The sequence below is a fragment of the Urocampus carinirostris genome, chromosome 6, assembly GCF_059441175.1.
Source record: "Urocampus carinirostris isolate Australia breed hairy pipefish chromosome 6, RoL_Ucar_1.0, whole genome shotgun sequence".
Classification (NCBI taxonomy): domain Eukaryota; kingdom Metazoa; phylum Chordata; class Actinopteri; order Syngnathiformes; family Syngnathidae; genus Urocampus; species Urocampus carinirostris.
The window spans coordinates 22,237,889-22,254,635 of record NC_142354.1 but is presented as its reverse complement, the minus strand read 5'-3'; the positions used below and the strand labels follow the sequence as shown (position 1 = coordinate 22,254,635).

General features: G+C 37.7%; 2 protein-coding genes and 1 long non-coding RNA gene across 3 annotated transcripts in view; 2 read left to right on the top strand and 1 right to left on the bottom strand.

Moving 5' to 3' along the window:
- Positions 1-7,682, top strand: part of celsr2 (cadherin, EGF LAG seven-pass G-type receptor 2) — a 126,971-nt gene extending 119,289 nt beyond the window's left edge. The window contains exons 33-34 of the mRNA XM_088338310.1: positions 675-915; positions 3,627-7,682. Coding sequence (XP_088194436.1) covers positions 675-915; positions 3,627-3,651 — 266 coding nt within the window. The 3' untranslated portion in view covers positions 3,652-7,682. The remainder of the gene's footprint in view (positions 1-674; positions 916-3,626) is intronic.
- LOC148364187 (uncharacterized) overlaps positions 1-16,747 on the top strand; it is a 308,472-nt gene that overhangs the window by 269,709 nt on the left and 22,016 nt on the right. The gene's annotated exons all lie outside the window — the stretch shown is intronic.
- dstyk (dual serine/threonine and tyrosine protein kinase) overlaps positions 13,260-16,747 on the bottom strand; it is a 44,419-nt gene continuing 40,931 nt past the window's right edge. The window contains exons 12-14 of the mRNA XM_088338316.1: positions 15,285-15,399; positions 15,088-15,222; positions 13,260-13,765 (exon numbers count right to left, since the gene is read on the bottom strand). Of these exons, the coding sequence (XP_088194442.1) occupies positions 13,578-13,765; positions 15,088-15,222; positions 15,285-15,399 (438 nt within the window). The 3' untranslated portion in view covers positions 13,260-13,577. The remainder of the gene's footprint in view (positions 13,766-15,087; positions 15,223-15,284; positions 15,400-16,747) is intronic.

Here is a 16,747-nt window from a genome sequence, read left to right as displayed (position 1 = left end):
GTAATATAACATCATTTTTCAATGTTGAAAAACACTTATTTTGTTAATATTAGCTTTTTTCACATTTTTAGCTGGTGGTGTACTGCGAGATTTTTTTCAATGAAAGAAATCTGCCTTGGCTCAAAAAAGGTTCAAAAACACGGGATTACATGGTCTATTTATAGATTAGAAAAAGAAACATCGAATGTACATGTAGATGTCTACATGTTTATGGCTGCTATTCTAAAAAAATATCGTAAATAAATAATGTAAATATTTTTTTGTCATTTACATTTTTCGCATGAATGGAAGGTTTACACAAAACGGCCAGAAACAGATGTGTCTTTTTGAAATCGCTGTCATGATAAGAGAAAAATTGGATATGCTACGTTACTGTTACAGCAGATACAAAAAAAAAAAATCGTTATTTTGAGTTTCTACTGGCCCGGTCCTTCTGCTATTTTTTTTTTAAACTAATGTGCCATACTAAAAAAAGTTAGCCCACATCCCAGTCAGTGCTTGCTAGCTTTGATGCTAACTGCTCATGATGTTGTTCGCTAATGTGCAAAATGAGCACTCAATCCAGAAATATAATAAGCCTTTTTGGGAGTCACCATATTGCCCACCCCTATGCTAATCCCAAACTACTTTCAATGTCGATATGACATCCACGGCTTATTGTGTTTCCCCCGCAGGCATTTTAAAAAAGAAGCAGCTCTCTCCGATCATAGAGAGGAACGGATTCAACCGCATCCACAACGAACTCGGTGACGGCGCCACGGGCTCGTCGTCCCCTCGCGGTTCGCCTTCCCCTCGCCACTCGCCGTGTAGCGAGCGATCGGCCGGCGTGGCTAAGTCCGGCCTACCCGGGGAGTTGAATGGCGTCGCCGTGAGCGTCGAGGCGGGAACCGTGGACGCGGATTCGTCAGGATCAGAGTGAGTGTTCGGCTTGTTTTTACGTTTGCTGCGTCCTTGTCTGAATGTATCTCATGTTAAGGAAAATTTTCGCAGTATACCATGAAACATTTTTCACGTTTCCAAACAGATGTTACTTCTAATCTGTTTTGGGCACGTTACTGAAAATAATGTAATTACAGTTACTAGTTACTTCATTTACGAAGTAATTCCCCAAATTACTGACACCGCTATTTAGTCACAAATTACCGTATACACTCGCATAGAAGACGACTCGCTTCAACTGGTTTAAAACAGCCACAGAATAAAAGAACAGCACGGCGGCGCGGTGGTTAGCGCATGTGCGGCACAGTTGAAAGGGTTCATAGGTTCAAATCCAGCTACCAACCTTCCTGTGCAGAGATTGCATGTTCTCCCCGTGCTTGCGTGGGTTTCCTCCGGGCACTCCGGTTTTCGCCCACATTCCAAAAACATGCATGTCAGGTTAATTGGCCGGTCCAAATTGTCCCTAGCTGTGAATGAGCAAGTGAGTTGTCTGTCTCTGTGTGTCCTGCGACGGGCTGGCAACCAGTTCAGTGTGTCCCCTGCCCACTGCCCGAAGATGGCTGGGATGGGCTCCAGCACCCCCGCGACTCTACTGAGGATAAGCGGTGCAGATAATGGATAGATGGGTGTACACCAACTTGTGAAAGTGGTGAACCCTCTTTTGGCTTCTGCAACCTTGAGAACTTGCAAACTATCATTTAGCCGAGACACTCCATATCCATAACCGCTCAAAGATCTCTCCAATACGTTTTTATTTTCTCCAGGCATGGTGTATTGCAAAAGTTCTTCATTTTCAATTCAATGCTCATGTTTACCCCATTAATTTCAGTGTTCCTGTATAGGCCCCTCCCCCTCCCCACGCCTTGCCTACCGTGCGGATACTCGCATTCTTTGTGAACTGGCTCCCTGATTTCAGTATTTTATTTTAACTTGTAAATTCGGCTAAAATGCAAGTACATATGATAGCAAAAATATCTACCTGAGGAAAAGTTCAGCGTCCTCATACTTTCTTGAGACGCTGCCACCATAACTCTATTCATTTGTATTTTGTATGTAAATATTAACATGTTTCAGGGATTGTTTACCCTGAATGGGGGGATGTATGTGTGAGAATGCAGGAGAAGTAAGAATACTCAACACCCAGAAAACACAATGATTAATGATCTGCATGTATGAAATAGCGGAATAACATTAGGTAGTACTGCACCAAGTAGTAATGACAAAGTTACAACATGTTATTACTAAGGCATTACAGTACTTGTTACCGAAAAAATAATTGTGTTCCAGGAACACGTTTCTTTGTATTACATTAGTCCTTACACTGCTTCTAATACCGCAACATTTAAAAGGACACTTTTATCACCTTCTAGTGGTAAAAAAAAAATGTTGTTCGTTTGAAACAATATTGATTTAAAGGATACGCAAAAATACACCAAACATTCAATAAACTTGCATTTTATTTGAATTCTTGTAGGTCAAGACATGTTTTTTTTACATAACATGACCCCCAACTAGAGGGACCTGAGATAATTGTCAGCTATCTTGCTGCTACGGGTACCCATAAACCCCCCCAAAAAACTCATTAAAAAAATACTGTTTGTTTACTTTGAGTCTCAGCAGTTTGTATTCTTTTTAGCACTCGTTTTTTCAGTTGGACAACACGATAAAGTGGCATCAAGTGGGAGAAATACACACTGTCCCTTTAAAACCAGCAAATATGAATTATTAGGCCGGAAAATAAAATGTTTACATCTCTGTTGTATCTCTTCCATTTTTTGCCTGTCTTCTTATTCCACACTACCACATCCAGATTTGTATTCTTTGATTTTATCTCATAAAGTTCAAATTCTTCGTTTCATGGTGCAGTATTTGATATTTGGCGCTATCTAGTGGTGAGCTAATAAACGAGCAACTCTTTACACGTTTAGTTAACCTCAGCACCGTTAACATAAAGAAACATGACTTCTACTTCCGGTGGGGTTTTTTTCACAATAAAACGATACATATAGACAATATCCCACCACAAATAGCACACTAGCATGAGTATCTTGCTTGGACGAGCTGGTGCAGCTAAGACGAGTGCTTTAAAAATGAAATATATGTTTGCAATTTATTTAAATGTAATTTTTATTAGTGATGTGATTAAGGGCTATACAAATAAACGTGACTTGACAAGTGTGAATTTACCACTAGAGGGTGCAACCAAATACACACTTGCCTTTTACTATTGTCGAATCACACTCACCACTTACAGTATGTTAGTTTGTTTATGTTTCATGGTGCTGCGGAATGCTCTTCCCTCTGAGATCCAATCTGCAACCTCAGTGGAAATGTTTAAATCTAAGCTTAAAACACACTTCTACTCTACAGCATATGAATAACCTATACTTTTCGTGGACAATATCTCTATTATTTGTGATTGCAACATCCTTTGCTGTCTGGTAATCCTGAAAGGGGGATGCCACATGTGCGGTCCCTTCTCAAGGTTTCTTCATTTTCCTCATGTTGAGGTTTTTGAGTTTTTCCTTGCCCTCATGTTGGTTCCAGATCAGGGGATGGTGTAATAATAGTCTAAAAAATAGTCTGTGTAATAACCTGTGCAGCCCTTTGAAACTCTTTGTGATTAAGGGCTATACAAATAAAAATGACTTGACTTGTTCTTTATGTTATTGTTTTTTTTTTCCCAGAAGCCACTGCAACACGGCCATGTGAGCACGCTGACCGAGGGGTGCGCCTTTGCAGGTCATAGAGCCTCCTTTCTCGTCGCCGGGACTTCCCCTTAAAAAGACTTTTTGGATTATGAAGGAGGAAAGACTTGGGGCTAACTCTATTTTTGTTATTATGCAGGACTTCAAAGTGGAATGGCGAGTTTTAGCAGTTAAGTAAACACAAATACGGAAAGATTCCTTTAAAGAAAAGGTTGAACGCTACTTTTATGATACGTCCGGATCAGTGAACGCCTTCAAAATCAAACAAAAACTGAGACTTATTCCTTATACATTCAAAACAATATGTATTTAAAACAATCATATTCTCCAGGCTTTAGCATGTTAGCTTAAAAGGGGCAGTGAGTGTTCTAGAGGGCCTTCTTGGGGTAAAAAACGACATTTATAAAACAATATTGATATAAATATAAGCGAAACTACATGAACCGTCATATATACCAGTACATGCATTTTATTTTAATATGCTGATATAATTGTCAGCCAATCTTGCTGCTACGGGTACCCAAAAACCTCAAAAAGGCAGGGCAAAAAACGAGAGGTGCGTTTTGGTCACTTGACTCTCCGTAGTTTGTATTTTCCTAGTGCTTTTTAGCACCCATTTTTGGTTGTACTACACTATACAGCAATGTTAGGATTGGCAGTTACCAGTTTGTTGCAACCAACGTCTGCCCCATTGACGCTAGCATTAGCAGATAGTGTTCGTGATTCTAGCTTTTGTGGCTACTATCACGAACGCTACCTTTCGTGATTGGCGCCATTGATCATTTTAGAATTAGAGGCTAGCAGATATCTTCATGACTAGTATTAGCAGCTGGCAGCCACCTCCATAATGTTAGTATTGGCAGTTACCAGATTTGTTGCCATTATTGGCGATGAACGTCGGCCGCATTGACGCTAGCGTTAGCAGATAGTGTTAGGGATGCTTGCCGTAGTGGCTAGCATCGCAAACTCTAGCTTTAGTGATTGGAGCCAACGATCACTTCAGCATTAGAGGCTAGCAGACATCTCCAGACTAGCATTTGTAGCTGGCAGCCAATTCCACAATGTTAGTATTGGCAGTTACCAGATTTGTTGCCATTATTGGCGATGAACGTCGGCCTCATTGACGCTAGCATTAGCAGATAGTGTTAGGGATGCTTGCCGTAGTGGCTAGCATCGCAAACTCTAGCTTTAGTGATTGGCGCCAACGATCACTTCAGCATTAGAGGCTAGCAGACATCTCCAGACTAGCATTTGTAGCTGGCAGCCAACTCCACAATGTTAGTATTGGCAGTTACCAGCTTTGTTGCTACCATCTGCGCTTAGCCTTTGCCTGATTGACGCTAGTATTTGTAGATAGGGTTCGTGATGCTAGCTTTATTGAATAGCACCCACAACACTAGCATTACAAACATCTCCGTGACTAGCATTAGCAGCTCGTGGTCTCTGATGTTATTATTGGCAGTTACCAGCTCGGTTGCTGCCGTTGGCGCTTAGCATCTGACATGTTTACGTGCCAAAGCTCAGGCTGGGGCAAACTGGTGAAACACACGAATCCCCCTTTAGTTTTGTCTTCATACTTGAATTGTTAAAAATGCACTTTTTCTTGAAAAAATCGCTGCCTAGATTTCTTTTACGCAGTAGTGTCCATTTACGGCTCAATAAAGTTACCATCCCTTTGCGTGTTTCGGTTTACAAACATTCAGGGAACTTGCCGGACGTTGGTAGTGTGTGCGTTTGTGTGATTGTGTGCGAGTGTGTGTCTCCGTAAAAAAGCAATTATCAAGTCAATGTCATGATTTACTTTGTGTGGATTCCCCTCCACTCTGATTCGTTACTATGGAAGACCAATCCTGCCATATGTAGAAATAAATCGATAAATAAATACAGAGATATGCCATAATAGATCAATGAACACAGAAATAAATCACTTCTACCCAAATGTATGACTTTTGTTTCATAAATGTATGCATTTTGTCAACCATTTTGTCGTTTCTTCAAATGGGTAGGCGGGTTAGACTGTTTTTCACCTTGAGTCGATTCGTTCATTACTGATCAACGATCGGGTGAAATAACATTTTGTTGTGACCAAATACAAAACAAAATACCGGTAAATAGTGAAATAAATGACAAAAAAATGAACAGATACACGACAAAATACATCACGAAATACACGGCAAACGAAGTCAAAAAACAAATGACAAAACACGAGAGAAATTACACGACTAAATACAGGACGAGCTTAAAGACAAAATAAACGAAAATACGTGACATAAAAAATGAATAAATGCACGACAAAATGTGTTACAAATAAAATGACTTGACGACAAAATAAAGATGACTCGACGACAACATATGTGTAGAAAACATAAATTACAAAATACACAACAAAATAAATCTCAGAAATACTGAAATGGATAAATGATCAAATAAATTACAACATTCTAACATTAATAAATGACAAATTAATAACAAACTACACAACAAAATGCATAATAAATATAAAGAAAAACATTCTGGACAAAATTCGTTACAAATAAACTTGACGACAAAAACATGATAAAATGTGTAAGAAACATAAATGACCAAATAAATCAAAAAGTAAATACTGAAATTGATAAATGATAAAATAATTGACAAAATACTGAAATAAATGACAAATAACAAATTACGCAACAAAATGCATAAAAAATATAAACAAAAAAATAATGGACAAAATTCATTATGACTTGATGACAAAAACACGATTAAATATGTGTAAAAACATCAACGACAAAATACACAACAAAATAAATCACAAAATAATTACTGAAATTGATAAATGATAAAATACTGAAATTAATGAATGACGAATAAATAACAAAATACGCAACAGAATGCATAAAAATAAACAAAAGAAAATAGTATGTAACAAATAAATATGACTTGACGACAAAAACACGATCAAATATGTGTAAAAATCTAAATTACAGAATAAACAACAAAATAAATCAAAAAATAAACACTGAAATTGATAAATGATCAAATAAATGACAAAATACAGAATAGATGACAAAATACTGAAATTAATAAATGACAAATGAATTACAAAATACGCAACAAAATGCATAAAAATATAAACAAAAAAATACTGGACAAAATATGTTACGAAAAAACATGACTTGACGAAAAAAACACAATGAAATACGTTGAAAAAATCAATTACAAAATAAATACTGAAATAAATAAATTACAACAAGAAAATACACAACAAAATGCATAAAAAGTATCAACATAATACATGTCAAAAAGAGTGAGACAAAAATGGACAAAATTCACGTAACAGATATTGAAAAGAATAAATTACAAAATATAAGTCAAAATAAATACTGAACTGGATAAATCAAATAGATGCCATCAGTACAATACAACAACAGAAAAACAAAGAAAAAATTCAATTAATACATTTAAAAATACATAAAAAAATGAATGACAAAATACACAACAAAATATACAACAAAAAACATAAAGTATACAACTACATGTAAATACATTTGAAAATACATGAAAAAATACACGGCGGTATATTTGGGTATTATGTGTTTTCTACGTTTTTGTTTAATTATATGGCATAGATTTGTAAGTATTTATTCTTACATTATTTGTTACACTTGTTTATCAACGTTATCAACAAGGGTGCACAACTGCATGTGTATGTACACCGAAAAGAAGAATTTTTGATACTATTTTTTATCATTTGAGAAATTTACGTGAGAACATTTTTATGGACTTGAAGCTCTTTTTGGTTTTCCATCTACGAGGAGGAAACCTTTCCGTTCAGGAATTCAACAGGTCTTTTTTTGTTCGTCTTATTCTTAAAATAATTCAAATCCAGGACTTAGCAGTGTAAAATGTCGTTGCTGTACTGCGTGCTTTGTAAATCCAAGTAAATATGAAGTAAATACGTCTCTTTTTTTAAGCAACCCTCCGCCATTTTGACTGACTGTGGACTTGTAAATGTTTTTGTTGCAACATGAATAAAATAACGTGAAAATGGTGCTTCTGTGACTCTTTATTCATTTGTTTTATTGTTTGCATAGTCAACTCTGATCATTTCTCACCAATAATAATCCCAAAAAAATAATTATTTTTAGATTTGTGATCCCATTTCATAAACTCAATCAGTACAGTATTGAACAATAGCATTGAAAGAATGAAGCGAGTTTGTTTTGGTGGATTTTACTGTCTTGTTGTATGCTGAATGTTTTTATACAGCACTTTGAGTGGCACATTTCTGCCTGAAAATGCTTTAAGAATAAATATGATTTGAATTCAGGTATATCTGCCTGATATTCAAATCAATGTTTTTTTGCACTAAAAATGACACACTGTCCCTTTATTGCAAGAGAGAAAAAACAAGCAGTAATCTCTACTCCACAGTTCGGTCTTGAAATAGCATTCATGACGCTATGGTCTGTGGTATTGGTACATTAACTATTCAAAATTGGAATATCAGTTTGACAAAATATCAAACATCCCTAATTTTAAATCAATAAATTGATTCTTACAATGTTGAAAATATCTAGATTTAGTCGAATGGTTTTGTTTTGTACGCTCAATTTAGAAAAAAAAAATCATGATAGTGTCATGAATGTTTTAGGACAGTATTTTTTCGGGCCCGCCTCTTGGCCAAAAATTCCGATATTAAACTTTCGCCACTTGAGGGCGCTAATGTTTGCCTCTCCTGACAATATACTTCAGTCCATAATTTTTTTAGTTAGACGTCAAATGTATACTGTATTTGCTAACCTCGATTTATTAAGATTCTAACTATTACTTGCAATACTGATGCATAAATCATGAGACTTTTGAAGTGGAAACAATGAATGAAAACCAGGGATCTTCAACGTGAAGCCCGCGGGCTCCAGAATGCACAGTTAAGGGGCCGCGGACCTGTTCTGAAAAAAAGCTCGTTGTGATTTTCTAGTAAAAATTATTTTTCTTATTGGTTGACCGAGTGTCTTTAATCCTAATTTTCAATCATTTAGCTGGTAATAACATAGTAACAACATAATAAGTTATTTTCAAAATTAAAATGCATAAATTCCAGTTCATGGGCTTCATGGACAAAAAGTATTGAAAGTTTATTTCAAGCAGGATTAAGAGATTACATTTAGGATCTATGTATTAAACAAATGTATTCATTCTTTTTTAAATGTATTTTACAGGAAATACAACAAACTAAATTTCAATTAGTGGGTTTTATAAAGAGAATTAGGAAATAATGTTCAGATCATTTACCATTTTCAGCTAACTATCCGGCTACCTTTTTAGCTTTGGAGCTAGCTACCTTCTTACCTTTTTAGCCATTTGGCAAGCTATCTAGCTAACATTTGACTTTTGTTTGCTGGATACCAAGGTAAATTATGGGATCCTTTGTAGCTAGCTATTTATCTTTCTTTAACTTTCTATCTGGCTACTTGGATGGCTTTTTACTCTTTTAGATAAAAAGCATAAGCATGCTATCTAGCTAACGTTTTACCTTTTTTTGCATGGTATCGAGCTAAATTTTGGCCTCCTTTCTAGCTATCTATTCAGCTTCCTTTAACTTTCTATCTAGTTATTTAGTTAGCTTTTTAGCTGTCTATTTAGCTAACCTTTAGTTTCGATCTGTTTATTTAGATGGCGTTTCACTCTTTTAGCTAGATATCTAACTCCCTATTATTTTTTTACCTTTAAGCTTTTTATACATTTTACTACAAAGAATTTCATACGATTAAATACAAGTTACATTTATCGAGTGCAATGAAGATTTTCACTGAGTGGGCTTCAGGTCACGCTGTTCCAAATTCTGAATGTTTTGGCTGGGGAATTTTGACAGAACTCTGACGCAGGAGGGCAGGCATTGTTTGGAGAAGTTGTTTTGATAAGCGCTCTGCTGTTATGAGTTTTTCAGACATTGAGGCGAGGTGGTGGAGCCCACGTGGGGGCTTTTCTTGGCACGCCCATGGGAGGAGCCGGCACACCAGCTTGCGGGGAAAAAAACGTTGGCCGAAGGAAGAAGCGAGAAGATCGAGAGAGGAGGCTTGACGGAGACTCGAGCGACACTAATTCGGCCATATATCCGATGGCGTTCACTTAGCTAAATTATTTAAGAAATTAAATCTGCCCCCGTGTGGAAATGCCGGTCTCTTGTCCATCTTTTCACATCAAGAAACGAGCGCGCATTGTTAGATGAATGAAGGTTGTGTTTGGTAAATGGAGTCAGATAACTAATTCGAACAATTCGGTAAACGGTAAATTTTGATAATTAATTTCCTAACAACCTGTTTACCTTTCTAGCTAAATATCAAGCCACCCTTTTATTTAGACAGCCATCTAACTTGCGTTTTACATTAGCTTGCATGCTATATAGCTAACGTTTCACCACTTTGTCAAGGTATCAAGCTAAATTTTGGCCTCCTTTCTAGCTACTAGCTAGCTACTTTTTTTAGCTATTTAGCAAGCCATCGGTCTAAATTGCTATTTTAGACAAATGCACATTAAACTGGATCCCCCTTGCGCTAATTACTAAAAAAAAAGTAGCTCGACGCTTGAAAAATGTTGGAGACCCCTGATGTAAACCATATTTAGATTTTTGGTTGGAGTTAAAATAATTGGAGTGTTGCAAAAGGCGAGCATATCAAAATGATTCCTACCCACCGAAAAACAACAAAACCCAAAAACTTGTTCACAGAGATTATAAAAATAAGCTGCAATGTCATTTATGTAATTTTTTTTTCTCGTTTCATTTACCTTCTTTCTATGTAAAAAAGGAGCCCGATGAGAGCGTTAAAAGTGGGAAGTCCTCCCGAGAAATTACTCAAGAAACATTTCAAAGAGCACAAACTGGCTGAAAGTATTGTCACAAACGGTTTATGAACCTTTTGTTTTTGAGATTCTGTAACTGACCACTGGAGGGTGCTAAAACATCACGATGCTTGACATTGGCAGATTTTCAGCAGTGGTTAGCACTTTCGCCTGATAAGCGAAAGGTCCAATGTTCGAGACCGGGTGGAAACATTTATTGGCCTGGGCAGGAATAGGCGCCTACAGTGTAGTACCCCTTATTTATCGAAACATTTGACAAAGGACAATATTGGTAGGGGCGTAATGCAATCCGGAAAATACAGTACATAAAAATGTATCCGTTTTATATCGGCGATTGTGTCAATTTTGTAATTGCCCAATAGACACCACAACAAAATAGTGCCCCTACGACGCGTGTGGTTAAGGAATCCAACTAACCAAACATATCTAATATTAAAACGCAGTGCATGTCCACACATGTATCCCACTCTCTCATACACACACCAACGATTGTCATACGAAGTCAAAAAATTACGTTGTAAATTTAACAACTAGCTCGAAGAGTTTAGCTTCTCGAACAACGAAGATGAAATTTAAAGAAATCCACTGAGAATTAACTATGATATTTCCTTCCAAAAAGCAAACAACTTTTATCAGCCAAGTAAAAATAAATCAAGATGGCTGTGAGTCCCATTTTTCAGGAAGCTCGAAGCTAACAATATGGCTAGCAGGAGAGGTCGGAAAACAATGCTGAAATCATGAGTTGAGTCAAACAAAGTGGCGTATTCTTTTCTTCAAAACAAAAACAAACAACACTCTTACCAGTGCGGCGACTCAATACTTTGAATGCCCAAAATATGATGGCCTAGAGAAGGATGGGCGCAACCAGGTTGGACTTGCCCAAGACACACCACAGGAAGTGGTGCCCCTACAACCCGCGTGGTTAAGGGATCCAACCGACCAGTATCTCCAAAATGCAGAAGAATCAGGAGCTTCATGCATTTTTCATAACGAGTTTTTGTCGCTTTGGGTGCCCATAGCAGCGAGACCCAAGACAAACATGGTGTTGACTTCTAAATATGGATTCCACTGTGTAAAACAGATACACATTTCTCAACCAATGATTTCTTAGGAAAAATAACATTGTCATGATATTTTATGTAGTTTTGCCCAATACTCAAATCAATGTTTTTTTACAGAATGAAAGTTCTTTATACCACTAAAAGGCAGTGAGTATCACATACTGTCCCTTTAAAAAAATAAATAACAGCAAAGTTAATATTCCTGGGCAGTCAGGGGATATGACCTATGATCTTGAGGTCCGGTTCCCACGGATTTGGCTCTAACCAAATTCAACCCCCAACATCTCACGTGTGCCGACAAAACCATTTATTTACAAATAAAGACAAGAACAGAATACAGAACGAACATGTGTGAAAATATGATACTATCTTGGAGATTTCTAAAAGGATGCCGAACAATTTTTAAGTTTAAACATTTGTTTAAAACCATATCTCAACTGAAGTATACACCGTATTTTCCAGACTAAGAGTGGAACCCTAAAACCCCACATTTTCCTAATATTATGGACAGAAAATACAGTAAATAATATAAGAAATGCATAATCAATAAATGTTTCTACATACAGGTCAACAATCAGGAAAGAAAATCAATTTGTTTTAGTTTTTAAATTAAATGTCTTATTATTTATGTTGCATGAAATACATTTTGTATGCAAAAAAATTGCTTACTGCAGTTTTAATTATATGCGCCCTATAGGCAAGTGCGCCCTTAGCAAAACATTTCACAAGGAAAAGTATTATTAGTTGCGTCTTGTAGTCCGGAAAATATACGTTTTAGATTGGTGATTGTGTAAAGACGGTCCCCTACTTACGACGATTCGACTTACGGGAAAAAAAAAAAAAAAAACGGTAGATCTGAACATTTTTTTCGGGATGTCGAAAAATATCCGGACATTGCTGTAAGTTAGATTTTGTATTGTGTGCACATTTTTCCGAGTACAGGACATTATTGTAGTGCTTCTTTCCGCCACTACCGGCGTGTGGTGGCGCTGTGAGAGGTCACCCAGCTACCACTCCGAAGAAGAAATCTGGCTTCCTTTTCCTAATTTGTGTGTAAACATTCTATACTGTATCTCTAACGCGCTAAGAACTTTGATGTTTTTATTGTTTAATATATTGAGCATCCGTTCAATATGGTTGGTGTAAAGAAGAGACGAGCTGTTTCTTTTGAAAAGAAAGTGGAATAAGAAAGCTTGATGCGGTTGAGAAAATGGTTGGATCACTTTATTTCTACCACGTTCTACCACGGAGGAGGAAGCCGCCTAAATCTTGAAGCCCATCTTCCAAAAGTAAACTTAACTTTATATAGCATATTATCTTATGAAATGTTTATTTTTTTAGTATAAAACCATACAGGTTACGTATACAAGCCTTAAACATACAAAATATAGCACTGAAGCAACTTACGAACGATTGTCCGGAAGTAGGGCAGCGTCTGTAAATGTTTTTTCTTGAAAAGGTTTGATCTTGTGAGAAGGGCACACAACTAAATTGTAATTTCTATGTATTCTTGCCTGTTTTGATGACAGACTGATGACTAAATAGCCATTCAATCCATCATGAAGAAGCTCGAATGAAAAAAGGGTGGAGGGAGAAAAATAACACCCGCAAGTGCAAAAAATGTCATCTACTGGAAGACACAGACAAAGGAAAAGCCTGTTGAATGTCACATGACGAGGTTCTTGAAATGGAAACAACATCTGACTTGTTGTAACAGATCCTTTTATTTAAAAAAAAGCCATTTGTGTAGATGCAGACATTAAATACACTCTAAAATGAATCCTGTATTTTTTGGGCTCACAACACTTGTAACGGACAACATTTAAAAGTTGCATCTAGTAACATTTCCTGGGAAGGAGTGACTGTTAGTGGAGGACGTCTATACAAATAAACAATAAAAGGAATTTTGCCAACATGTAGATCCCCTCATAAATTACACAAATGAGAACAAGAAGGCCTTCGAGCATCCGTTCATAAATACCACCCAAATAGAACAAATATCGACACACGCACGTGTTTAGTTTCAGTTCGAGTCCTCCAGACTGCTGCTTTTCTGCTCCGATATGTCGCTGCAGAGGCGGACCATGATGCTTTGCAGGCCGGGCTCCACGATGCCTAGCAGGGGCCTTTGCAAAGGGTCGCCGTTCCAGCAGGCTTCCATAAGCTGCCAACACTCCTCGTCGAAGGAGGGCAAGCGCTCCGGTCGGGACCCTGAGATGGAGCGAAACGAAGAACACGCTTTCAACTTTTAGGGATTAGGGAGTCATGTTGCAAAGGTAGAGATGCACGGCTCATATGTACTCTCATGGCCAAATCTAAGCACTTTTCAAGCACTTTCAAGGACAATTGAAAAACAATTCTAGGATCTTCAATAAAGGAAAATAATAGAGTAAAATATAGAAGACCAAAAAGAAGGAAAATACTGTATGTATATAAAGCAGAAAAATGAGCCAAATTTGAAATCATTTTAGCGATATTGATTGCACCGAAGCAGAGCGCATTCAATCTTTCAGTCTTCGTCGTAAAAATGTTTACATATTTTAGCAGCTCAAAATTCTTCCATTATTGACTGAACCCACTGAACTTGACTTCAAAAAAGGGAAATTTATTCTAAAATGCTACTGGAAATATAAAAACTAGCTAGAATTGCAAATACAATGTTGGAGTGAGTTTAACAAAGAACAACCGAGATGAGTTACCATCACTCGAGTTAGAAATACATTTGAAGCTGATGGAACTGTTGAGGACGTTGATAAGAAGCGTTCCAGAAGACCATGTGCCTCGACAAGCCCCAGAAAGAAGGCAAATGACTGGAAACGTTCCAAGAAAATCTTGGTGGAAAGCGAGTCGTGAGATAGGCATTTAGAAATCATCTGTCGATCGCATCATGAAACATTGTCAATGGAGAACTTACATTCCAAGATTAGTCCATGCACTTAATTACAATGATCAAGTCAAGTCATATTTATTTGTATAACCCATAATCACAATAAGTCTCAAAGGGCTGTGCAGACTGTTATTACACCATCCCCTGATCTAAAACCTACATAAGGGCAAGGAAAAACTCAAAAACCTCAGCACGGAGTTAAGAAACCTTGAGAAAGGGCCGCATAAGAGTAGGTTACCTACGACTTAAATAATGAATTGCAGTAGCACTTTTGCTCCGATTTTATGTTCTAAAGTTCAATTTAACGAAAATGCGTACTTTCCCACATAGATTGTGTAAAGTAATGAGGCCGCATTCAAATTGAATTAGTTCAATTAACAGAGACAATGGCACCTACAGGCGACCTGACAATCCACATGTTAAGGTCAACTACCATGTTAATATACCAGGAATCAATTGTGATTCCATACTTCCCGGAGCATTTTAGATTAAATTTCCTTTCTCTGAAGCTAAGTCTGGCTACCAAGACTCATTTCAATGGGTTCAATCTATAAAGAAATAATAAATAGTTAAGCAATCAGCTGCAAAAATGTGCCTTCATTTTTTGAGACACCTAGTACTCAGCATCAATCTGGCAATCGATTACCTTTTTTGACGTTGTTCCAGAGTTGGTCCTTGCTGGAGCACTTTTCGAAAGCTTCCGGGAGTTTAACAGATCCGGTGCACAAGTACCAGAAAAGGATCCCGAAAGCGTAGACGTCCACAGAGTTGTCATACTTTCCTGTGAGGAACGGCACATATTTGGATACGTTCACGGACAATCGGACAACAGAGCGACGGTACCTGTAAAGAGCTCCGGCGCCATGTGGATGGGGGTCCCGACGATGCTGCCGGACATCATGGCCTCTGGTTTGCAGAAGCCCAGGTCGGTGATCTTGGCCCGGTTCTGCTTGTCTAGCTATCACGGGAAAGGAAATGAGGAGTAATGATTAATAAAATATTGTAATAATATATTTGCTTGTGCTCCATTTTCACCATTAAGACACAAATATAATTTCATTCTAAATGGTCAACAATGTGTACATAGGAAAGTGGAGTAGTAGGGATACGCAGATTCTACAATATATTTTGAAGAAAGTCTGTATTGCCCTTTCCTGAGTTCTGACGTCATGTGAGGCACACCAACACCCTAGCAAGCCAGTCACCTTATCGGTTTACATGTTAATAAGTTGAAAAGGTTACGAGTGTTTCGAGCCAACTTTTGGTAGTTTTTCTGGAGAATGCCTAAGTCTTGTGTCGCAGGTGGGTTCAGCAGTAGTACAAAAAACGGGAGGTTGGCTGACTGAAAACATGCAGTTAACAGCCAGGATAACCGCCGGCCAATGACAAAATCTACCACGGCAGCAACAAAAACAGCTGTGAGAAGAAACAATGAGCGCGGCAGGCAAGCCAGCTAGCTGATTGCAAACAGGGCTCACCAAGACCAAACAAAACTGGAAGCCAGGGGAGCCACATGCTAACAGGGAGCTATCTGGACAATATAATAAAAATTGCAAGACACGCTGCGAAAAACACAGAGGAAAAGCCACAATTGCCTACCTAAAAGAAGGCAAAGGCAAAAAAGGAACGCGCGCTGTACAAGACGGCAGGTAAACGTACTCAGCTTGAGAGAATCAAAGCACGCGCCTCAGACATAACAGTCAGGAGTCCCCCAGCGACAGGGTAAGCAAAGTTCCAATTACTCAAAAGGGAAATGAGCGCCATGCATACGCTGATTACTATAATCGCCGTCGCGCCATTGTCCCTCAAGGAGATACAATGTCAAACTGTCTACTTTGAAAATTAATTCCTCGAGATCCATGCCGTGTGGACTATTTTGAAACCTCTGCATGATTGTGGGGACGAACACTACACAGTCTGTGCTAATTGTAAAAAAATGGGTCTTTTGTGATGCCTTTAAGAGTGTAGTTAATATTTTTTGAATTACTCAGTGTTTTCAATACCACCGGAAGATTCTGGCAGGCCGCCACGGTTTAATTTGCCCCGGTATATTTTCATAAACATGTTTTCTTAATAGATTTTTAAATATATATATATAAACATAAAGTCATTCAAAATAACTTTTAGATTTGTCATTATATAATTGATTGCAAACGCCATGGTGTGTATTTGTGCTTCGTATATTGTGTCAGTCAATGGGAATCCTGGTCAGTCGGACCCTCCCACGGTGATGATGGTTATTGCAGTGTTTTTCCCTCCCTGCCTGCACTGTGATTAGACAGCTGGGCAAAATGGGGCTTTAACAA